This window comes from Echiichthys vipera (genome assembly GCF_963691815.1).
Source record: "Echiichthys vipera genome assembly, chromosome: 5".
Taxonomy (NCBI): domain Eukaryota; kingdom Metazoa; phylum Chordata; class Actinopteri; order Perciformes; family Trachinidae; genus Echiichthys; species Echiichthys vipera.
In genome coordinates this window covers 26,378,931-26,404,194 of record NC_139830.1, presented here as the reverse complement: position 1 = coordinate 26,404,194, position 25,264 = coordinate 26,378,931, and the positions used below count along the sequence as shown (strand labels likewise).

The 25,264-nt window shown below is 41.7% G+C and overlaps 3 protein-coding genes across 3 annotated transcripts in view; 1 reads left to right on the top strand and 2 right to left on the bottom strand.

The window, feature by feature from the left end:
- The window catches only part of rasgrp4 (RAS guanyl releasing protein 4), a 17,566-nt gene extending 10,466 nt beyond the window's left edge, over positions 1 to 7,100 (top strand). The window contains exons 7-17 of the mRNA XM_083913670.1: positions 431 to 604; positions 696 to 812; positions 1,516 to 1,791; positions 1,881 to 1,961; positions 2,251 to 2,355; positions 2,485 to 2,594; positions 2,757 to 2,904; positions 3,000 to 3,036; positions 4,598 to 4,729; positions 4,822 to 5,021; positions 6,036 to 7,100. Of these exons, the coding sequence (XP_083769796.1) occupies positions 431 to 604; positions 696 to 812; positions 1,516 to 1,791; positions 1,881 to 1,961; positions 2,251 to 2,355; positions 2,485 to 2,594; positions 2,757 to 2,904; positions 3,000 to 3,036; positions 4,598 to 4,729; positions 4,822 to 5,021; positions 6,036 to 6,146 (1,491 nt within the window). The 3' untranslated portion in view covers positions 6,147 to 7,100. The remainder of the gene's footprint in view (positions 1 to 430; positions 605 to 695; positions 813 to 1,515; positions 1,792 to 1,880; positions 1,962 to 2,250; positions 2,356 to 2,484; positions 2,595 to 2,756; positions 2,905 to 2,999; positions 3,037 to 4,597; positions 4,730 to 4,821; positions 5,022 to 6,035) is intronic.
- An 86-nt stretch (positions 7,101 to 7,186) lies between these two features.
- hnrnpul1 (heterogeneous nuclear ribonucleoprotein U-like 1) lies at positions 7,187 to 19,936 on the bottom strand. The gene is made up of 16 exons (XM_083913669.1): positions 19,882 to 19,936; positions 19,146 to 19,402; positions 18,188 to 18,544; positions 17,296 to 17,509; positions 17,062 to 17,135; positions 14,756 to 14,895; positions 14,166 to 14,265; positions 13,945 to 14,057; positions 13,357 to 13,620; positions 13,093 to 13,215; positions 12,874 to 13,002; positions 10,475 to 10,643; positions 9,455 to 9,718; positions 9,170 to 9,318; positions 8,866 to 9,078; positions 7,187 to 8,102 (listed from the first exon to the last, which is right to left on the bottom strand). Exons 2-16 carry the CDS (start codon positions 19,366 to 19,368, stop codon positions 7,986 to 7,988), a joined length of 2,649 nt encoding a protein of 882 aa, XP_083769795.1. The 5' UTR covers positions 19,369 to 19,402; positions 19,882 to 19,936; the 3' UTR covers positions 7,187 to 7,985.
- Positions 19,937 to 20,874: 938 nt separating this feature from the next.
- On the bottom strand, positions 20,875 to 23,170 carry opa3 (outer mitochondrial membrane lipid metabolism regulator OPA3). The gene is made up of 2 exons (XM_083913942.1): positions 23,020 to 23,170; positions 20,875 to 21,750 (listed from the first exon to the last, which is right to left on the bottom strand). Exons 1-2 carry the CDS (start codon positions 23,159 to 23,161, stop codon positions 21,422 to 21,424), a joined length of 471 nt encoding a protein of 156 aa, XP_083770068.1. The 5' UTR covers positions 23,162 to 23,170; the 3' UTR covers positions 20,875 to 21,421.
- Between the last annotated feature and the right edge of the window lie 2,094 nt (positions 23,171 to 25,264).

Here is a 25,264-nt window from a genome sequence, read left to right as displayed (position 1 = left end):
ATTTGACTCCAGTTCCCTATGCTATATGCAGGCTCATTAGAAAATACTGTCCCCCAGATGGACAGTGGGAGCATAAAAATGTGTTTTCTGAACATTAAAGAATGTAAACATGTTCCAGTAGAAACCAAAAATACAAGTATGAACTTGAAAATGAGCCCCCCTTTATATCTCCAGACTCAAACCCTTCAGTCTTATTAGATTATAGTATCTTTCATTTTATTGAGAAGTCAGATAAGATTAATTGATTTCTCTTTCAGTAGAAAGTTAGCAGTAGGGGTACAAATATAATCTGCCCTTGCTATCAATGGTGGTCATTACAATTATTGAAATGGTTGGAGCGAGTTGAAACGGGTGACAGATTTGCCTGAACAGTGCTAAAGTTGATTGCTAAAGCTGTTTCCTGCCTAAACACTGCTATCTAATTGGTCAGTTCATGGACTACCGCAGCTACGTGGTACGAGGCTCGGTGAGGGACAACCCTGCTCTGGAGCGCTCGGTCATGATGTGTAACGGAGTGTCCCAGTGGGTCCAGCTGATGATCCTCAGCAGACACACGGCCCAGCAGAGAGCCCAGGTCTTCACTAAATTCATTCATGTGGCTCAGGTAAACTGTGCGAGGACACACGGCACAAACACTTAGCTGAGAGGAGAAGAAAATCCCTTGATGTACTGTCACTCTGCTCTTCCCTCTGCAGAGACTTCGAGCTCTGCAAAACTTTAACACTCTAATGGCGGTGACTGGAGGCCTCTGTCACAGCTCAATCTCCCGCCTCAAAGACACCTCTAACCTGCTGCCTCCTGACATCACTAAGGTTTTTCACATATTACACAAAACCATGAGTCAGTCTGTTGATGACTACCTCACCACAAAATAATGGTGAAACTTTTCCCTCTTGAATCATGTTTTGCTTCAGTGTCTTTATGTCATATGGATCCTTTTTACTAAGAACCAAGGAGGTTATACTTCACCTCCTCTGTCAATATACACTATATCTATATATATTTCAGCCTTAACTATGAAACAATGACAGGAAATATGCAGGATCCACAAATCAATAATAATGTGTTCAGGTGTGACAGCAAATTAGAGAACTATTCAGTACAGAGGTGATTTTCAATTGTTGTTTCCTTTTTGGGATTTTTTTGTGTCCTATCCTTCTTTGAGTTCTTTCTTTGTAGTTGTTCTGTTTCTATGTTAGAAAAAATAACACCCAAAGACATAATTTGGTTAATGCAGGGCCATCAGCTGTATACAAACAGATAGTACATTTCCGTACAGACTGGCATACATGAATGACTCAAAGTTATTAGCTCTGTGTAACATATCTCAAATGATCCAAACCAATGCTCCGTCACTGTTTATAGGCTTAAAGGAGTGGTGTATGTTTTATACATTGTTATTTATAGAATCAATGGACCAGATGTTCTTATTTGATCACTTAGATTTTGATACCAGTCTAAACACATATGACCATCTCATTTATCCTTACTTTCTCGATCTTCATCCTCTTTCAGGCCTTGAGTGAGATGACAGAGCTGCTCTCCTCACGTAGCAACTACATCAACTACCGGCGGATTTACAACGAGTGCAACGGCTTCAAGGTGCCCATCCTGGGCGTCCACCTGAAGGATCTGATCTCGTTGAATGAGGCCCTGCCGGACTACATCGACGAGGACAAGATCAACCTGAGCAAGCTGCAGCATCTGTACAGCAATATCAACGACCTGGTGGGCATTCACACCTGCACGCCGCCTTTCGAGGCCAACAAAGATCTTCTGCATCTGCTCACGGTAAGAGACAGAGAGGAAGAGACGTTTTTTTATTCAGAAAAAAAGACTCCACAGAGAGCGTCTTAAATTATGTTTTTTTAATGCTTCAGCTCTCTCTAGATTTATACTACACTGAGGATGAGATATATGAACTTTCGTACAACAAGGAACCCAAAAACACCAAGATCCAGGTCAGTAGAGATACTCCTCTTTGAAGTTGAGCTCTATCTAAGGCCATCAGGCTCACACTTGTCGCAACCTCTTTTCACAAGAGGAGGGACATGCGTGCGCTCTCTGTGGGTGTAACGTCTTCATCAAAACAAAAGGACAGACTCGGTGCTGAAATACATCAAAATCAGCCACATCAAAGCGCTGTACGTTAGAGAAGCGTGTTATGTGGTGGGTGTGCGCTGTTTTTTTCTTCTCGTTTCTCACATGTGCAGTCCCTCATGTCTCATCACTGCGTCTGTCGGTCCACAGCCTGTAGCTCCAGTTAAACCGCCCGTTGTGGCAGAGTGGGGTTCAGGGGTCACCCCCAGGCTCGACCCTGACACCATATCTAAACACGTCAAACAGATGGTAGATGTGAGTATGTGACACTGCAACAACCTCCTGTCTTTCACTTCCTTATTACTTGGCAGGATAAAGCAGAACTAACCAACCGCTCCCTGACAAGTGCAACTCAATATCTGCTTGCTCTGTTGCCCCCTGCAGTCCATAATGAAAAATTACAACCAGAACCAGGATGGTTACATTGCTCTGGAGGACTTTGAGAAAATAGCAGCCAACTTCCCCTTCTCCTTCTGCACTCACGAAACTGACAGGTGAGGAAGCTGCACGCACACAAAGGCCTCTCACCGTGACGTGGCTGCCAAAACAGAGAACAAAAGATGAGGTGCTGAATGGCTTCTAAAAACCTCAACTCACTTACTCACTTATTCACTTACTCACTTTTGTTGTTGCACTTTGGAAACTTTTCTGCTCAGGGAGGGACAAATAAGCCGTGAAGAAATCACCTCTTACTTCATGAGGGGAATGTCTATATGTGCCAAGCTGGGATACAACTTCAACACACATAACTTCCATGAAACCACGTATAAACGACCAACCTTTTGCGAGACTTGTGGAGGCTTTGTGAGTATCCGTTGTATCCATTTTTGTTTTTGTTTTTATATATAAATGGCCAATCAAACTGCTATATCACGTGTTTCATGTCTGCCCTCTTGTAGCTATGGGGAGTCATCAAACAGGGATACCACTGTAAAGGTAAGATCCCAATGCATGTCAGCCTCATCCTTCATCAACAAGCTCCATCAGAGCCCCACATAAGGTAAAAGAAGTTAAATGGTCAGTTCACTCATATTACAAACCACTACTGTGGTTTTCGGTCCAGGTGCTCTCTCTGAGGTGTGAAAGTAATTTATATTGTGGTGCTCAAAGCATTTAAAGGAATTCTTTGAGGTGTAGTTGTATTGGCAACTCCATAGTCAGTATCTTACCAACAGTAGGTGGTGGTCGGCACACCCCCAGTTTGGAGAAGCAAGGAGGAAGACAGGCACAAAAGCTAAGCAATGTACTGCTGTTGACGAGGTATTTTGGACATCTCAAACAGGCCCACCTACAAAAAGTCAAAAATCTAAAAGTATCGGTATACGCTGTAAATTTCACCTTTTAACCTTGCTGTCAGACAGCCTAGTTCAAGTTTACATGGTTGGAATTCAGCTAGAATCTATGCTTCAAAGCCAACAGACTCCTGTTCCTTTTTATTTCGGTGCCCATGTTAACATGGGTGCAGATCCTGAATTGTCCCCCCCAATAAAAATACAAATATATTTTCAGACTCCCCATTCTTCACATTTCAGATTCACATCTAAAAAGAAATGACTGAAATGGTGGAAAAAATAATGTTTGACAAATCTATTTCAGACTCCACATTCATCTCTGCTCTCCTCCACTACAACACAAATGAACGGTCTCTGATCAGCAGGCTTAAAAAAGGGCTTCATATTTTGATACTCATCCATATCCATTAATCATGCGTAAAGTAGTCCCATACACTAGGAGAAAAGGAAGATGGTGAGAAGAACTGGGGGTGAGTAGATATTGATTATAATTAAGATTTACTAATATAACTGGGGGTGAGTCATCCATGCCCGAGACCCTTTAAATTCAGATTTACTAATATAACGGTTAAATAAGCAGTGATACGAGCTGTTGACTGTTAAGGACAAAAAAACAAGAAAGGTGAGCACAGTAAATTCAATGGGCAGTACTTTTTGAATGATATGGCGAGCCTCTGCAAAGTTGTGATTTATGGTGGCATGGTGTGAGTTGCACTTTTGTGTCCCCCCAATGCTGACATCAGCTCTGCACCCCTGCATATTAACAGGTTGGAGCAGCCACACTGCCCACCTGAGCAGCGCGGCTCGACTGTGTGTCAGCTAGAGAATAGAGGTCTCGCTTCTCTTCTGGTGCGGTTCGTCCACAACCCTTTTAAAGACCAGAGGCACACGATAAAACAAGCTAATTTACCAATGGACGCTAGGGTACACCAGCAACTCCCATGTTCTGCAAGGTAAAATTAAGTGGCTGTTGCCCCTGTCCACTGCGGTACATTTCTGTCCTGCTTCTCCAAACTGAGGGCGTGCAACCCACCCCCCCCTCTACTGTAGGTAAGACACTGACTTGGGATAAGTGCCTCATAGAACCCCACTTAAAAAAAATCAGAACTAAGCCTTTAATCCACAGACCCTTTGTAATTTGAGTGAACTGATCCTGTAAGTGGTGGCGCTAATGTTAAAGCTTCATCAGTGTTTCTGTCTTTCAGACTGTGGGATAAACTGTCACAGACACTGTAGAGACCTGGTGGGAACGGAGTGCTTGAAGAAACACAAAAACACAACTGGGTCTTGCCCGTGCACCCCAGCCCCTGACACAAGAACCAAGGGCAACAGCTGGAGTATGTCCTTTCTCCATCATATGAAGAACACAATACCTGCCTATAAAATAACCTTGAACCCAGTACACTGATGTCTTATTGTTCCCTGTCAGGTTCAGAGGAGGAGACCTTTGTTTTCCCCCAAAGTAACGAGACAGAAAACAACCAGAGCACCTCTCCTTTGAAAAATAACACCTGTGATTCAACGCTGTCAGACCGCTCCACTCAGACAGATCCGGGAGTGTGGACGCCTGAGAAAAAGGACAAGAGGGGAAACCACCACAACTCTCTCGTCCATGCATCAGAGAGGAAGGTGAGACCGGACGCGAGTAGCTGCAAAAGGTGTTCATAAAGGAGGGCAGAGTTTTTTTGTGTCTCTGATTTACCTCACAAATGCCCTCTAAAGAGATTTCCATGTCAGTGTAAATGTCTGGAATGACTCCACATGAGGGGTTCTACTACAGGAGCTAATAATGATGGGTCAATCACCGATACTGCCCTCTTGGAGTGGACATTTAGGAAATTTACTGTTGAGCTTCTACACCAGTGTTCTCACTCTGACTGGCTGCTTAGACCTCTAGTCTAGTCCTTTCTAACGCATGACAAAGAATTTAACCAAAAACACTAGAGCGCTCAAAGTGTGGGTGGCCCCTTTCAAACTTCCAACCCCTCTAGTTCCGGCCCCCTTGCTCGGACCACCAGCCTTCAGTTTAATCCCAGCTGCTTTAATCTCAGGTTTCCTGACTGCAATTTGCATGGCAGTGCTGCTATCCTGGTGACATATTCAGGCCACAGACAGAAAGACAGACACATGTATAAACAGCTAGCAAAGTACTCACATCCTCTTCTGGGGTGGTTCCAGCTACAGTAGGTGTCTCCAGGACCACATTTTGCCATGATGACTGTCACAGACTCACAGGTGAAAACAACACCAGCATTACTCTCACAGCTGGTAATAATACACTGGCTGTTCTTTCCAAAAGTACACCTGTCTCATTTAAAATGGAAAACTGAGAAAAGTAGCCTTACCACCGAAGGCACCGAGCCCATTGTTTTGGTTTTATTTGCTGATTTGATGAAGTACAAAGGAGGTGAATGGGATTTTAATTTTGTCGATCAAAGAATTCAGAAGCGACATCTCTCTCCTGAAACACCTTTTCGCGCACCGTCAGCAGTTTTTAAAGGAATATTTTCTCTGCATAGATTTTCCGTGAACGAACCTTTTTTGTAGGCCTTGCCACTAGAAACTGAAACGTTTTTCCACAAGAAAATATCATTTCTGAGTTTGGAGACAACTTTCTTGATTTGTCTCTCCTGTTTTTTCCAGGTCAACACGTTGCCACACAGAACCCGAGGCTGCTCCATGCCTGTTTCCTTCTTGCAGGAGAAGATGGAGGAGTTGCATCTCTACAAAGACAAGAGCAGAGAGCCCGACTGAGCAGTCCGTCTCCTAACATTTCCTCTTCATGGACATAAACTTCCAGACACCACCACGTTTCTGACAGAGCCGTGTCTGACCGGTGTTGAACTGATGAGATTTCCTGACCATTCATATCAGAATGTCGGCAATTATGTGTACGAACTCCCTCGTGTTTCAAGTTGTGGTTATGACATGTTTTTATTGTTTTGTCTCAGTTAGTTTGGCTACTTGTTTAGGCTTCAAACATCAACTGTTCTACAGTCCTATTTATGAGCTCAGTTTGTTTTTTAGAACAGGTGCCTTTGTTCTCTGGTGCTAAGATTCAGCCTCGGTCCACATGGTCATTTATGAAAACATACATAAGGGTTTCCTGGTCCTATTTACACAGAATACATGCAGGGTAGGAAATAAACACTAACCTTTTAAATTAGACGTTTGGCAGCTATACAGTATGACATCTCTGCTTGTGGATTTGGAGAGCAAGCCAGCAAAATATTCGTAGCTTTGGGTTGGGTGATATGTACATGAGACATTTTGTGAACCAGGAGGTATTACTTTACAGTGTATGGGGTATTTATTCCTTTAACACTTCAGGTTATATATATTCTTTTTACTGGATTGTGCACGTTCAGATACTTTGGCATTTCATATTGTTACTTTCTTGGTTAAATTTAATTTTTTCCTCATAAATACCACTAAATGTTTATAAAATGACATATTGTGATAGAAAACGTTCATATTGCCCAGCCCTTGTACTGTTGATTAAGTCAAAGGAGTTTGTGAGGTATAATCCATGAACTTGCAGCGGAAGATGTTCATTTCCTGCCCTGACTACATTTTTGAATTAAATTTCACCAACAGTTCATTCAAGGTTCAGCAGGACTGCACTGGAACTATACGTATGCTACAGAATTAGCATATTACCTTTTAGCTACATGCTTCTGTGTTTAGTCCTTTGTCCACAATGTGAAATAAGAAAGCTACACCAACAATGATGAGTCGTGCAGTATGTGTTGGGCGTGACTTGACTCACTGGCAGAGAAAAAGAACATCTCCAGGCATGTACAATTGCATTTATTGTATAAAGACAAGAAAACAGCTTGGGTAACTGGTCATTATCAGATTTTCGTTTTCAGGTAGAAAAAAAATGACTTTGACAACTGGATTTAACTACTGGACTTAATGAACAGCAATCACAAAGGAATAAAAAAAACACAATTACTCAGAGTGGCAAAATATTTTTCTCAATCAAGGACCGGATTAACGCTTAAATACTACAGTTTAAACACCTATAAAAAAAAATGCCCCATGTTTGAATTCTATTGGAGTAATTAAAAAGGTGCTCACTCGGGAAAAAAAACAGAAAAATAAAGAGCAAGACAGAGGAAAGGGCTGTAAAGGTAAAAAGCATGCATTTTGTTCTTTGTTAAGCTTCTCAAAACAAGCACAATTATTCAGGCCTTGCTGTATTTTTCCTGCACTGTAATGTTTTCGCACTATGCATCCTAGAAAAAAACAATTACCTCTTCGATCTGTAGGAAATGTGGAGATTGCAGTTCAACAGATGTCCACATTAAATGCATAATAGATAACATTCATTAAATGTTTTGATACCTATCATCTACCACCTCACAGTCACTGCTTAGAATAAGACTTCATTCAGTAAAAAAATGAAAAGACATCAAACTGTATACACAGTTTAAGTGTACATTGATTGGTGAGGAATGAAAGCTACAGTGTACCCAGACAGAGACAGTAATGGTTGGGGACTTAATGTGAGACTGTACAGAATGGATGTGCTGCAGAGGTCAGAGTGTTTAGGACACAGGTGGATGCAGGTACAGAAGCAGAGCAAAGCTACTGGGAACCGGAAGATGAGCCTTGGCTGCCCTGTCCAGGGTAGCTGCCGTACTGGCTGTAATACTGGTTCCACTGGTTCTGGTTCTGGTAGTACTGCTGCCACTGCTGAGCATACTGGAGGGAGAAACAGAAAGCAAGCACAGCAGTGAGAGCATGTTTACATTTAACTTCCCACAAATGACCCTGCATTTCTACTTTTGCACCTCTCTATGGCACAGTGGATCACTTTCAGAAGGAAAACTATCTGATTGTACCCCTTTCACACAGAGGGGTTGATTTTGTGTTTGAAAGGGTAAACCATGCTGACAGACTTGGCTTCACACACGAGGTCGAGAGGTGGCTCGGACATAGGTCAGTGTCGATGTGAATTGCACACTACCAGGGTTGCTAACAACCAACTATTGCAAATGGAAACAAGGTTGTGATGCAATTGCCCCTGGAGGTCTGCAAGCAGACCCTAAGTTGATTCAGGCTAATTTAACTTCTTCACATCAAATAAATGGCGTTATATCTTATATTTTCTGGACAAACACAAGATGACTTTGATGTAGTCACAGGAAATGCAATGTGTTTGTCAGTGAGCTTGACATGGTCCGCGGTAGGTCAACAAAAATGCGTCTATAAAACAAGACAACAGTCATGGCTCAGTTTCAAATATTGCAGGGAGTAATGGAAGAGTCAGGAGCAGCCACAGTGAACTTCTAGATAAAGTGCTGCAGGCGGCAACTTTAGCGGTTTGCAGACTCGTGCTGTGCAGCATAAAATCAGATCATGGCTGCTCACAGAATTATCGTCTATAAAAGGCTTTTGTCGCCGTTTGGCCTCGTTTTCTGTTTGGATTTGTGTAAGCGACAGTGTTTGATTAGTCATCGTCTACCTGCTGATATTGCTGGTTGTAGCTCTGCTGTTGCTGTTGCGGCTGCTGTTGCGGCTGCTGCTGTGGCTGTTGCTGGTGGTGGCTGTACGTCTGTGCAGTGGTGGGTGTCTGGCTGTAGCTCTGGTTGTATCCTGGATACTGACTGTAGTTGGTGTAGTAACTCTGGTTATAGCTGCTCTGGTTGTACGCTGGACTGTAGCTCTGGCTGTAGCCCTGGAGGTGAAGCAAGAAGTTCAGGAGAACACATTAATTGACTATTACGTTTTTCGCACAATTTCATACATAAAAAGGTCATGATATTTACCTGGCTGTAGGATCCCTTGTTGTAAGGAGCCGGGCGATTGTAGCTTCCTCCTGACGGCTGGCTGCGGTTATATCCACCGCGTGCATCAGAGCCTCCTTCGCGGTAGCTGTTGCCCCAACGGTTCTGAGTATAGCTGCCACGATTGTAGCCTGCCAAACAAATAACTTTGCCGTTAACGTACCAGCCTTAGTTCTGCCTCTTATGTATTATTCAAATCACAGAGCTAAGCAAGCGATCATACTATAGCTTTACATGATCGAAATAAAAATGAGGTATGACACTCACCTCCTCTGTATCCACTGCCTCCATCTGCACTGCGGTTCTGGTAGCTTCCACGGGATCCCTCACGGTTGTCATACCGCTGGAAGCTACCGCTGCCGCGGCCACGGAACCCGCCCTGCCTGTTGTCAAAGCGTTTCTCAGGGGGCGGGCCAGCCTTGCGGCCCTCCTCATTGTACTGCTTCAGCAGAGTTTCAGCCTCATCGCGCTGCAGCTCAATGAACGTCACCTCCTCCAGGAAGTCGCAAGCCTCGGGGACAGTAAAGTTGGCTTGGAGAGTGAGAGGTGAGACCACAGGAGGTGGAGGAGAGACAGTCCATCCAGCAAGAGACGGATGGAGGGACAGAGAGAGAAAGAGAGGGGTAGGGGGTTGTAGTGAAGAGCCACACCACCAGAAGACAAAATGAAAAATAATTACAACCATACAGAGGCAGTGGAAATCATAGAGAAACTAAGAGCAGATAGATGAAAGCAGATGGCAGGGTAAAGGGAACAAACATCTCCTCCAGGGGAACATGGAGGAAACATTTGTTTAAGCAGACAAAGGAGAGGGAGGAGTTCAGTAGAGGTGGGGAAGGGGACAAAAAGGACAACTAGAGGGGTTGGTGAGAAGAGGAAACAGCACTGCAAACCAAGGACAGCTGATGTAATGCTGTTACAAATTAACTTCCAACAACTTCAGCATGTGACTGCTTGTAAGCTTGCCATTTGGAAACATCCTTTTCAGGGAAGCAAATTGTGCAATATTAGCTCGACTATTACATGACCTCAACAAAGCCCACGTCTCAGTTTGCAGTGCATTAGAAGTAAGCTGTATGGCGAGTGGCAAATAGAGGGCAAAAATAAGATAGAATCAAATTCATGTTGACTGTTTAAAAAAATGTCCAGGTCTGATATCTGGCCAAAGGCTATGATGGGGGAAGGGGGAGAGGGGGCATCTTCCAAGTTTGATTTTAGAGACATAGACACATAGAAAAGTAAAAAGTAGATCTGGTGTTTTATTTGTTGTTTCCACAGCATTCCTACCTTTCATTTCTAAAACAGCATGATCGGGCACATCCTTCCCCTGCTCATTGGTTTGCTTTAATGTTCGTTCTTTTAAATCCTCGTCCGTGGGACAAATTACAATAGCCTTGCGTTGAAAACCTTCAAAAGGACGCATTTTTCGTCTCCTTGCTGATCCATATACATTTGTCTAGCAATGGTGACAAGAAAGAAGTAGAAGCTTGTTTGTTATTGTTTACTTGTAATGGCTTTCCACTGGAAGGAAGCTGGAACCCTGCAATAATGAAGTGAGAGAGGTTTGGCTTGGTTGTCAGTCTACGTTTTTACTCAAGTTCTAATGGCCTCTCATCACTCCACAGACTTACCTCACAGTCTGTGCATTCAGGTGCCCAGTGGCTGCTGGGGAGTGTTAATTATTGACACAAAAAGGGACCCCACAAATGAGCTAACTGACTGTACTGTACATTTGCTCAGGTACTTCACAATATAGACACACGAGTTTCAGAACAATCAATAACAAAATAGATATTCAAATTGATATTCAAGTAGTTATTGCGTTTACTCAGTTATGTCTTAGTGTAGCGACAATGCACTGCCATGTTTTTAAAAGTGTTATTACAATTACTGAAGCGTGGATGTGGGCGGTGTGAGCACTTTGTTGCAGCTGCAGAGATATGATGATAAAATGCATGATGCCCTGCAGTATTACGATTTAATACATTTTGATACGGTTTATTAATTCAGGGTCAGAAGCAGAATACTGGTCCAAATAAAAGAAAACAAATATGATGAAAGCAAAAACCGCCACATGCAAATTTAGGCTGCCACAAACTGTAACTTTCCATAAATAACTAGATATTAGATGATTTTTAGTGGTTATATGGTGATCATATAAATATTCTATATCTTGCCATGTGAACTTGAGTTAGTAACCGCAGCATTAGCCATTACCAGGGCAGTATGACGAGTGGGAACAATAAAACGGTTGCATAAAACGCAATCTCTGCATAACAATAATTAGCGATTACATGTAGTTCCATCACTATTATCATTAGTCAAGCTTAGCTACTATTTAAATCACGATCGCTGGATTGTAAAAACTATTCATCTACACTATTGATCCATGTGTACTAACTGTCTAAATGTTTAAAGAAATTAAAAAGTGGCATCAAAGCGTTTCTTACAGGGGTTTTCGATGTGCGACTGGTTGCGATTCAGATAGGAATTTTACTAACAAACACTTCATTAGGCTAACATAAAGGGTAAGAATTAGAATTCCCAGATCTTGAGTACAAAACACTGCAGATGAAAAGAATAGTCGGCGTCATGCTGTCATGTTATACAAATAGAGCGTTCGCTTTGACCAGCAGCTAAACACATAAAACTCGCTGCAATTCAACAAAAAAACCTGTCTCCTTAACAGTAACCAGTGGTTTCTACACTGACAACAGAAATTAACACTACAACATTATTCATTTTAGCATTTAAGTAAAAGCAGTTTATAGTAATGTCACGACTCATGTTAATATCAAACAACATTATAATAATCAGTGAATAGGACACTTAATTATTTCTAAAAGTACAAGTTCTTTCATTCACCATCATTTTCATTGATCTTACAATTTACACAAAATCCTCTCTTTCTGAACAGCCCAGGGTAAAACGTTTTAGCACAATCGACCTAACACTCATCAATGAGAGCGTGCTACATCAAAAACAACTTGCTATACTGACGGGTCCCCCAACACTTACCTTGACTTACCTGATCTTCATACGGACTCTAATCCCAGTCAAGACAACAACAGACAGATACAACCTACCTGCAAATACTCACAGTGTCCATAGAAAAGACAGTCCGCCATCAGACCCACCTACCTTTTCTCACATTTGCTGAACACAAGGATCTAAAAATCTAAAAACTGTTAGTCATTACTTACCTTCAGGGGCAATTTATAAAAAAAAAAAAAACACACTCAAAAGTTCCATGTATCTCACTTAAAAATAGCTTTTAAAAAAGCTATCAACTCTGTCTTATTAAATTAGCAACGGAAGGTGTTTTTCTTACTCACCAGTCAGAGCTTACTTGTTTCTCAACATCTTTACATAGTCATGGTTTACTTGTACATTGTTGAAATTCACAAGACAAACAATACTGTATTATGACAAGAAATAGCAAGTGCAAATATACTGAGGGATGAAAACATGAAATATTCTGTCACTTATGAGAGCCATTAATCATTTTTCTTTTACAATACATGACAAGCAAGTGACAAGAGGGTGATCAATGCTTCTTCTACTCTATAATACACACAGCCCCCCTGAAAGATAAATAAATAGTCCATTAGAGAGAGTGATTATCAGGGCACATTGACTGACTGTGGCGAGTATCAGAGCAGAGTGTGTGTGTGGGAGGGCAGTACCTGATCTAGGATGTAGTTGCGTCTCTTGCGGGCAGCGATCTCAATCAGCCTGTTCAGACATTGAGTGGCCTGCTGTATCAGAACGTCCCAGCGCCCGGAGTAGTTCTTCTGGCGACGGAGACCCATCACCTACAGGACAAATCATTAAATAAGACAACATTGGGCTGTAAAAGTGCGTGAGTGTTTGTTTAGTTTGGGCAGTGGTGCTCCCAAACTAACCTTCATCTTGTCCATGATGGCATTTGTGCCCAGGATGTTGTACTTTTTCTCAGGGTTAGTCTCTGCAAACTTAATGGCCCAAGTGGTCTTTCCACAGGCAGGCAGGCCGACCATCATCAAGATCTGAAACAAGGGACAAAGAAAACATACTCATAGCTTATTATACTTCATAAGACTGGTTCGGTGTCAAAAAATGCTTATTACATCCACAACATGTATGTAAATGTGAACACAAAACCAAAACAGACAAAAGCACTGCCCTACCTCGCATTCAGATTTGCTGGCAGGTCCCTTGGTGCCTCTGATCTTGTCCTGCATGCTCAGATCATGGATGTAGGTAAATCCCTCTGGTGGGGGGAAGTATGGCTGCTTCTGTCCAAAGTTGAACTCAACAGCACAATTCTTCACCAGGACATGAGGGAACAGGGCACGGCCTGCCAGCGCCTCCTTGGTTGCGCGGAAAGCCACGCCCAATGATACTCCATTCTTGGAATAGCCCATCTCCACCTCATCGCCTTTGTCAAAGTCCTTAAAACAGGAAAGGTTGTTTTAAGCATCTTTTACTTGATAATACTTTACTGTCAACTACACCGACAAAACAACACAGGGATTATGAGAAATTATTACCAGAAACATTTGTTAAAACAAACCAAAATCAGTCATGAAAAAATCACATTAAGAATTCAAATGACTAAACTGTTAACATATGCCCAGTGGGCCACCGAAGGTGCAATACACAGGGGGAAACCCTGGTCTGCTAATAAAGAGGATGATTAATCAGTAATTCCTAATTATCCTTACACAAGGCTATATGAGAAGATACTGTGTTGAATTGCTGTTGCCAGTACTCACAATGTAACAGCCGATGACATCGCTTTCACCAAACTTCTCACCAAAGTCTGCAAACTTGCAGTCAGCAGATTTCTTTCCTGTTCCTCCATATCCAAAGGAAAAGGGCTCCTCACCTGAAAAAAAAACAGAATGAAATGTATTGTCCACTTTAGGCCCAATGTTTCTCTTGTATCAATCATGTCAAACATTGTCTGGATTGTTTGTACAGTTGCTCCTCTTACCCAGCTGAGTGCTGCAGTGGTTGAGTGACCATCCGATTCTGACCACATGAGGATCTGGCTCACTTCCAGGCAGGTGCTTTACAGGAATCTCCTCGTTGATCTGAGGAGTAATTAAGTCAAAAACATGCCTCTTGAGGGACTGCCAGAAAATATGCGGTGCTGTATTGGAAGGTAGTTAAACAATGGCTTCGATCATTGTTGTTGTTTAGGACAAGCTAAATCTCCTAAATTCTGTGAAATAACGGTGGTGACATTGAGATTTTTCTTTTTCTTCCCCAGTGTTAGTTTTCAACAACAAAGTATGGTGCCAATATATGGTGCTCACACAGACATGAAAAGGGGATGGGGCACTACTTAAATTTAAAAGATACTGTATGTTAGCAGGATAGAAGGAGCTGCTCAGCCCTTGTTTCAAAAATAAGAAATACAGCCCGTGACATCAGCCTGTTTCACGTGTCAATGTTTCACCACACAAAACATCTAGCTCCGTCACCAAATTCAGCACAGCCATCATATTGGCTGCATGTGCACACGTCTGTATAGTTTTAAAAGCCACCGTGACAATAGAGGGAGACAGTTAGACTCGTTACCTTCATCTCATAACACACACGGCCCTTGGTGACACCATGTGTAGCTCGTGCTCCAGCCCACAGGTAAGCAAAGCCTTCGATGGTCAGAGGATAACCACTGTAGCGATCTCGGGACACTTTGAAATGGAGATCACAGTTGTCTGAAGACAGAGAAGAGAGATTTTAAATACATTTGTCTGTAAATTCTGGTATTGAAGGTCCAGCATTTTAAGGGCAAACACGATCTAGACATGCATAGGTATAGTGTAAGCTGAGCAACTGAAAGAGGTAAACAGATAAAGTGACATTTGAACCAGCTTTGGCATTAAAATGCCTCTTGTGCATTAATAATCAGTGCTTGCAGTGCCCAACAGCCTTTCTGGATCCATTTTTCAGATACGCTTCAGTTGTTGGCATCTTTAGTGTAAACACAGTTTAATTGGGTCAAAGAGTAGAGGGCAGAAGTACGCCTTGGCAGAGTCTAGGCTGGTGAATGTACCTAACCCATATGGACACAGGGTTTTCCCCGACTATATTACAAGCCAAGATGACTCCCTGCTGGGCTTCAGAATCAATTTTTAAAATGTTTTTTAAACTAAAATGCATTTTAGAAGTGGCGTACTACTTTAAAAGAATAACTGTGTGTATTTGTTTGCGTGAAGTGTGTGTGAGAAAGAGAAAAAAACCTATGCCGAGATACGTTTTGCTGCCATTCTGCCTGCACTGCTGAACTGTCCTCTGTTTCTGTGTGAGAGTTTTGAGTTTAGGTTAAACATTTCAATATAATATATACAATATATAATGGACAATGTTTGACCTTATAGATTCAACTATGTTACATTTTGACAGTTTTGCTGTGTTCAGGCTGCGGTTTTGGGGAACATGGAGGATGCCAAAAAAAAGCAGTGGCCTCAGACAAAAGGTTTGAACAGAATTAACTTATACCACTGGACCAGACGCCACTGCGGCGGCTAATCACGTAACCTACCCGCGATCAGACAGAACACCCCAGTGGGGAACACATACGGGACATTTAAGTGACACCTCCACAACTTATTGGGTATGAATGCAACCTTAGTACTTGCACTATTTTCAGCAGAGAGAACATAACCGTCGTCCTTCTTGGTCTTTTTCAAATATTGTACGTTTTTTTAACATAGAGCGCTGTGAACCCTGGCCCTTGTCTTGATGCACATTAATATCTCAGGAACCCATTGGCTGATTTCAACAGTTAACCTAGTTTGAAAGGTCAGGGCCCCAAGAAAGTAGTGCATTTGGGTAAATGTCTGTCAACACTACGATTCAACCACCAGATGGAGACATTCCATGTGTTTGCGTGGAAGGCTGTGAGGTAGGCCCTCTGCCTACCCATGTCGTGTAAATTAATAGAGAATGGCTTGACCTGCCTCAGAATGAACCACACACATTGGAGTAGCCATTACGAGTGTTTTTTACGCAAAGGTAAGACACGATTGGTAATTGTAAATGTACAACGTGAAGCTTGTTTTTATTTTTCTTCAACTCTTGGTTGTACAGTGATCGGTATATTCTACTGCTGGAATCTGTGGAATGTCAGTATTCATTTGAGGTGTCACTAAGTGTGAAATGAAAGATATTAGAAGCACTGCCATTGCATGTACAGACAGAGAATGCTTTGTGCGAAACACTCCACTTCCCTGTACAAAAGTGAAGCCAAAATCTCCCAAATGACTTTTGTTTCAATAGAAATGGTTAATAACTTACAAGTGTTTGTCAAGAGTTTGTTGTTCAAACGGTACGTTTTTGAATGTTTAAACGCCATGTGCTGCTCATGACTTACAGGTTACAGGCATTGCCTTGTACTTTGAGAAACAGGAATGAATATTTTTCTGATGAATGCATGAATGATAAATGAGTCACTTCTTGAGTGTTTTCGTGAAAAACCATAGTTTGGTGACCAGATCTTGTGGTGTGTGTGACCCCCGTCTATGGTCAGTCGTGGTGTGAAAACCACAAAGACTTTGAAAGTCATGTAGTTTGAACTTGGCTTCATACGTCATTGTAAAATGTAGCAACACAATCCGCAATGATATATCTCTGGGGTAAAAATCTGGTACGGTGCTTGGAGTTGCAGAACTTTAGGTTTTAGAGCAGAGTGAGGTATCAGCTTCTCACACTGTGTCTGCAGCTGCTGTTAAAGAGCGTGTGAGATGTTAGTCCACTTCTCTTCTTATGATAACAGGTGTAAACAGATCACTTACTATCACTGCAGATATCAAACGATCCAGCTGTGGCTACATACAAGTTATCTTTACTTAGACAGACATGCATTTCATCAATTTACTTACATGTATCAATGGTAACAAGAGTGTCATCTATGTTCTCTTCCTCATCTTCAGCAGGGGGCTGTGGGGTGCGTGATCTATACAATATCAACGGAATATGAAGTTAACAGCCTTTACAGCTACTTTCATTTACAGAATTCCCATAAACACATTACATTTTCCTTACTGTACTATTAGTGTGTTGTGCTACCAGCTACAAGCATAACTTAAATGAACAAAAATTTAGGATGAGCATACCTCTTTTCCTCGCGGTGCTCATAGTAGCCGTAGCTCCTGCTCTCCTCATATGGTCTCTTGCGACCGTGGTTTCCACTTCGATCAGCTTCCACTTTGATTGGCTCAGACTGAACCGCCTCACCTTGGCTGTCTTGATTTTCTGGCTCACGGCTTGCCTGCTGTGTTACTTGAGCATCCTCATGATCATCTTCTGTTTTGACCTCCACTTTGACTTCTTAAATGACAAATGTACAAAAACAATGAGCTACATATTCAGTGTTACGTGTGTACAATCAAGCTTTGTTATTGAGAAAAGCTTTGCAATTAATTGTGTCATATTTTAAGATGCTTTAAATCACTAAGTTTTTTCAGACAACGTAGTAAAGAGATGTTTTTAACATACCCCTCATTGCTGTAACGTATGGGAAGTGGGCGGCCACACAGCAGAGCAAAATATGAACTACCCGTTGCTCCATGGCGGTGACAATACTAACAGCTGAGCCACCGATGAATTAGCATGATTTGTCGCTACTAAACACTAGTAAATCTTTGGTGATAGATATGGGATATAGTAGTAGTATATACACGCATTTCATGAAAAAACATCAAATCAAGGTCTCATATCTTCTTCTTTTCTTTTTAACTATGAACCGTACCGTGACTTTAAACCGAGGTGCATACCGAACCGTGACTATAGTGTACGTTACAACTGACAGGTTTAGAACGTTGCAGACTTGCGCTGCAAGTAGCTTCACGTTTCAACTCGTCTCATCGTTAATCTACAGTCTGAGCTGTGCTTTAGTGACATTTGGAGTTTACAATATTCCACAAAATGCACTGATAAACAAAAACAATTTGTCTACAGGTGACCTTTCATATTGCATGTTAAGCTGGAAAAACTGCTGAAAATCACCTGGTTTTGTCTCAGCTCTCTCCTCTGGCTCTGGCAGAGGCTTGGTCCCTTCCTCAGACACCGTGTGAGATTGCTGTATATCAGCATCTGCTGTGAAGTCAGGCATGCTGTGGCCTGAGTCTGAAGCTGGTTGATTTTCATATGGTTCGGCATCTGCCTCCTCATCCTCGTAGTAACCACCTGAATCTCTGCCCTCATCTTCCTCTTGGGGGACATCGCCATCGCCTTCACCATCGCCATCGCCTTCACCATTGCCATCGCCTTCACAATCCCCATCACCTTCACCATCACCTTCGCCATCCCTTTCACCTTCGGCATCACCTTCACCATCACCATCGTCCTCAGCTACTTCTGCATCTGATAAGGGGACATCGAAAACTTTTGGTTCTCAAGCTTGGAAAAACAGAACATGTTAACAACTTACTCCTTTGCAACTTACATGATTTATTTCTAGAGTTTGATCTAAATTCTGCTTCTCATCTTTAAGTTCACTTTGACCTCTCTGAACTAAATAAACTGAAGGGCCACTTAACACAATATTTGTAAAGAGCTTTTGTGTGTTTTTTCAAAAACATGGTTAGAGCCCAAGGATTGTAGGGGAAAGTATCAAAGGCTTCATTAAACACAGTCAATTCGGATCTAAATAATCAAGTGCAATGCAATGACGTGTATATACCACATTCTTACCTCCTGCTATGTGTTCTGCTAGCATTACTCGTACCTGCATTGCCTACTGTAACTGCTGCACATGTTCATATGTTACTGTTTATTTTGTACAATACTCTGTATAATACTCTGCACTTTACTACTTTTTGCACAGCTGGTTAGATGCTTAACTACAGGTTGTCTCCGTACCTGTACCCCACAATGACAATAGAGTTATTTTAAATCGTAAATCAAAGTCAATGTCTGATAGGAGAGTTAATCCTCCGCTTAAAGCAGCATTAATATGTCTTACCTTGTTGTTCTGGGACACCCTCTCCATCTTCGTTGTCTTGGTAGTCCTGAGAGAACTCATCCTCCTGCTCCCCTTGCTCCGAGGCATCAGCCTGTTCGTCAGCCTCCAGAGCGGCTCTCAGCCTCTCAACCAGGTCTGCCTTCAGGCCTCTGGTGTCCAGGCCGCGGCGCTGAAGCTCCTCTTTGAGCTCGTTCACTTTCAGTTTCTTCACGTCAACGCTCATTGTGTCTCAGATGTTTGTTGTCTTTATTTGTTTGCTAACAAAACATGGAGGGAAATGGTGAAGTACAACTTACAACATTGCGTCTAACTTTCAAATGGCTATCTGATGGCGGCAGTGGGTTTCATCCAAACAGGCTACATTAGCTTGTTAGCTTAGGTAGATACCATGTAAATACTGCATGGTTGTGGCTGGTTCCGCTACGTTACGTTTCTATAAACCATGTAATCTAATGTTCATAACGGCCGTGACCTATAAAGTTGAAAGGCGGGCATATCACTGGAGTATTTGATATTCGCTTCCAGTTGTCGCTATGTGGCTAACGTTGGTAAGCTCCTTAGCCTAGCGAGAGCTAACGTACCGACTACCGCTGCAGGATCAGTCACTCTAACCCTAAACTGTGCACGCTGCACGCGTTTCTCTGTTTTATAAGCAATCCCTGTAATCAATGCATACTTTTCTCAGTCTATAAAATGGTTCTGAAGCAAAATAAGACAAAATAAGATTGTGGCCTACCTCCTCTCACGCCAGTTGCGCGGGTCAGCCGTGATAAAAGATGCGTGTCGCTGCTGCTCTCTATGGGTCACAACGAAATTACAACCGGAAGTAAATAAGACTAAACCATATTCACATTTTTATTATTCGACGATTTAAACACCGAGGTGCACGTGCTATGTCCACGACACAGTTCCGTAGTGTGTAATAATATAGTGGGTTGTTTACTTTAACAGCCAAATATGAGGGAATATTTCCTAATTAGTGTAAATGTTACTCGTCGCCACGCACTTGGAACACTCCGAAGTAGGAAGTGATGCGGTGTTTACATTGAACGCATTCTGGGTAGTGTAGTGTCATAGAACTGCCCGCCTTATCACTCAGGCCTACAGTTCGCAGTATCTGTATCCGTAGGCCTGAGTAAAGTGAGGCTTATTTGATCAATCCATAATTTCCTGTCACGTTGTATACCCTTTTCTGATTTGAAGGTATCACTTTGGGCTCTGGGTAATTGTCTCAGCACTTTTCACTATTTTCAGATTTTTTTCCCAAACCAGTTAATCAATCGATTAATGGAGAAAAAAATCAACAGATTCATCCATTAAAAAAATGATTAGTTCCAGTCCTATACAAAATAGTTAAAAATAAACTCCACATCAACCAACCACAACAGTAATATATATACTTTACATTGTTTGTAATAATTATAGAATAGTAATTACAGAGACTTTGAATACTTTAAAATTTTTCTAAATATACTTACATGTATTAACTAGAGTAACATTTTCAAACCAGGATCTTTACTTTTAATACAATATTTTGACAGTGTGGTAGGCTTATTGGTACTTTTATTTAAGTAAAGGATTGGAATTCTCACTCCACCACCACGGTAAAGTGACAAAACGCTATTAACAGACAGCATACCATTTTATTTTACACCATTCTTCCAGTAGTCATCACATCCAATGTACATGAACCATAAAGTGATTTACAGTGTAAATACAACTTGACGTGTCTATGAAACTGTAGGGGCAGACACTCTTTTAAAATGATCAAATAATGTGGCCCGGTGTTTGTTGTCCATTCTTGGCTCCTGATCAAGTGCACATGTTGCTCATTTGTGTGAATTATTATTAGAATATAATCCAGAGTCTGTTACAATCAATGTATGTCACAAAGCCTTTAAATCTGTCTCCTAAGTGAATGAAGTCAATAGGGATCACTAAAATATGAATCTGGAGCTGTCTTAAAATATATTAACTTCAAGAATGCCATTGTATTTTATTTTGAATCTTTATATACACTCAACTTTAGAATGAACATGCAAGCTCAATCATAGAATGACACTATGAATATCATAGCAATCCCCCTTAACAACTAGTTGCTCAAAACATGAGCTAATGACAGCACCCAAATCCACAGCGCACACTGATATGCTATATGATCCCCTCTTCACATCAGGGTCGTTATCAAGCTGTACGTATGGCAGTGCTACGTTAGTGCACTCGTGTTTTTTCACATACAGACTAGAGTCACGCCATTTCGCAAATAACTAATTTAATCACTTTTTGGTGGGAAGAGGAAAGGACACCAGTTGTCTGTTGATCTCCCTCAGCTGGGCATCTAGAGTCTCTGTGGTTAATGTTAGTTCTGCTAGTTGAGTCTGTAGGCTTGTGATGGTCGCGTTGTGCTCCTCTTCTTTGCGGCTAGAGTTGGCAGCCTGCCTACTGTACTCCAGCGCCATACATCCACCACCGATGAGAAAGATGATTGCCTCTCCCAGCAACTCTGCACCCAGCTCTGCAGCCGATTCCTCATTCAGTGGCTTAATGGTGGAGCCCCGAAAGCCCATGATCCGCATCTTCGTTCTCATCTCAACCCAGTGGTAAACTGAGGACAAAGAACATAAACAGTACCAGTTAGAAGCTCCAGTCCCAATAGACAGTATTTGGAAATTGTTGCTCACATTTGCACTTATGCTCCAGATGATCTAAAGTGAACAGTTAAAAATACACGTGAGAATGCAAGAAGATGCACGTGCTGACTTACTGTTTGCAATGTACGATTGCCAGGACAACTTCGTAGTGAGTTTAGAGCACATTTAACTATGTTATGTTTATTAATTAAACAGGGATGATACACAAAGAACATTAACTTTATATGAAACGAGATGAGATGAAATGTATCAGGTTAGCTGCCCGTAGTCCCTAGGCAGGTAGGTAGAAATAAGATGGTAAAATTACACCTAAAAAGATTAGACGTGAAAAGAGGACTAAATAAAGTCAATAAAAGTATACAAACACAATCTGGGATGGAAGACTGAAAATGTAGATGTTTTCAGTTCTGTTGGAAGATTGCTCCATTATTTTACTGTAATAACTGTGAAAGATCCTGTTAGGGCAGTCCTGCACACCTATAAAGCACAGTTTATTTGCAGTAATTCTAATAAGTCAGGTAACAATTTGCAGTCTGTACCTGTGGCATATAAATATTTCAAAATAGTATGTCTTAATAATCAGGGCCTGGGTGGTATTTGTCTGCCATTGTCCATTTTCTAAAATAGTACTGACAAAGTGCTCAGTCAACCTTGAGTGAGATATTTCTTAGAATTCTTGATTTCTTTTCCTAACAAATCTTTAGTTAAAAGGTCCAACACCTGATAGATTTGCTCCTTTAATGTGCTATCATGTCCTATTTTTAAACTTTAATTTCTAAGGTCACGATTTGATCTAATTTTCGATGTAAAAAAAATGTTTCTGCAGTGACTGAACCCCTAAAAAGTGTATACAATTAGCTTTATCTCGTATTTTTTCCGTGCTTCCTACGACTAGATTTTCATATGTGTACATAGATCACAATGGCTGTCCAGAAACCTTTTCATATTGAACAGAATACAGAGCTAAAGCCTTTCACGCTGCTGTCCTGAACTGAAAGCAAAGCAAAGGCTTCGTATAACCTGTTCAATGACAGACTAGACCCGCCCTCTTCGAGCTTGCCGGCTGCTATTGGTCGACCAGTTAAACCCATGAAAATGATTGGGTAAGCGGTTTTGTCAACTACAACCTCATTGGTTGTCGCAGCCACCCTGCTTTGTCGCTCGTCCGGGTGTCTGACACGGCAGTCTAGCGGTCATTAGTAGCCGTTAGCTCGGTTACTCACTCTGCGCCGGCGGCAGACAGATGTAATTCTTGAAGAACTCGCTTCTCCGGGCTCCCGCTTTGATTCGGTTCGCTACAGGCTTGCTCAACTGCCTCACTCCGAGGTAGAGGAGCTTGGCGATAGGGAAGGCACCGACTACCATCTTGGCGGAAACGCTTCACCAGCGTAGGGCGGGGCGCGTCGAGGTGACGCGATGACGTTAAATGATTGACAGCCACAAACCCGCCCACGTGTTTATGACGTCTGCAGTTCAGAAGAAAAACAGTATTGGCAAAGTTTCAACAAAAAAGTAATTTTATAACAGAAAAAGCTTTGTTTTTTATATAAATCAAATGCAACAGTAAACCAACTATTCAGCACTATAGAAAGCTTTATTTCAGCCCTTGTGTACTGTGTTGTTTGTTAGTGCGAAGTTTTGCTTTTAGGATATATTTTATAATACAAAAACGCCAATGTTCAAGTAAGGAGAATTGACTCACCTTTTAAATAGTGTGATCTTAGCGTTTCTAGAAAAACTCATATGTCGACACAGACGTTTCTTTGGAAGAGGTACATTTCACAACCAGTGATGCAGTGATACTGACACCTACCAAAATATTGCCTAATGTTTGATCTTTCTCTGCTTTCACACCACACCAGCAGGTTTGCTCTGGGCTCTCCGGTTTCCCCCCACAGTCCAAAGACATGCAGGTGTTAGTTTCATTGATGACTCTGAAATTGCCCGTAGGTGTGAATGGTTGTCTGTCTCTGTTCGTCTCATTGTGCCCTGCGATAAACTGGCGTCCGTCTCTGCTTGACACCACACCAGCCTGTCCAGGGTGTACCCCAGTCAGCTGGGATCAGCTCCAGCCCCCACCCCGCGACCCCGACAGGGACAAGCGGTTGAAGATGAATGTACTTCAGTAAATACTACAGTAAAAGTAAATCTATCAGCATCGAAACATATAACTGAAAAATGTAAGCTATAATATATTCACATTCATATTTGGCCAGTGAATGTTCAAATTTTACCTACCACCAATGAGCTGCTTGGTAAAGCAAATCTACTTGCCACATGCATGTTTGACAAGCATGTGTCTGGTAAATGGTACTACATATGCTTGAATATTACTTTAATATTACAGCTGGTAAAGGAGGAGGTTTTTGCTGAGTTGCTTGTGAATTTCACTGATGGATCAATAAAGTCTCATCTTTATCCATAATAATACATCATATTTGTTGATTATTGTGAATTTGAATCTGCAGAGTAGCTAATACTATCCAATAAATGTAGGGGAAAACATTCAGTACTTGCCACTGAATTGCAGTCAAGTGCGAGTGCTATAAAGTAGAATAAAAACACCCAAGTACAAGTACCTCAAAATTGTACTTATGTTTTAAGTAGTCTACAGTACTTAAGTACATGTAGGACCTTTTAATAACTTGGTCATATCGGGTATATAGTGTACATTAAAGGTTGAGTAAAGAGAGTGAGCAGAACACCACCATCTAGTGTCTCAAGATCGTAGTCGCAACAACAAAAAATAATTCCAGCAGTCGGGTTGTCATGTTCGTCAGACTCAGCCTTGTAGCCTACAGGAGACCGGAGTCTGTTTGAACCCATCCCCTCCAGGGTATTGCACCAGACAAACAAGTGTTGCAGAGGAGCTTGACTGACAGTTACCATTAGCCGTTACCGTTAGACGTTACCGTTAGATGTTACCGTTAGACATTACATCTAAGTAAACATGAAAGTTAGGTGACTGATGAAGGAGAAACATAGCCATTTCAATGTGCCTTTTAATGCAGTTGAACTCCTTTATCTCAGTCCATGGAGTGAATGCTTGGCCTATATTTACTCCCATTTTCCGGTCACTCAGCTGCTGGGACAAATAAGCAGATGCAGGATTGGCAAACTCCATTTCACCCAGTGCAAGCCTACAGTAGCTGCACCCAACAACAGACAACCCTGGCAACCAGCAACGCCCAAAGTTATTGGCTGCTACCATGGAAACAGAATGTGACAGAAAGTAATTGTCAAACATGTCGAAAAAAAGAGTGAAATATTAGTTTAGACTAAAAAAATGTTTTTATGGAAAAGCAATACTTTCATTCTGTACCCCTTAAACGCCCTGTGGGTGTATTTTTTTTTTTTTAACATAGCTTTTATAAAGATTCTACATATTCAACCTTCAATGTAATGTGACGAATGAGGTTTCCAGCCAGGGATATACAATAATGCAGAATCCTAACATACATCTGACAT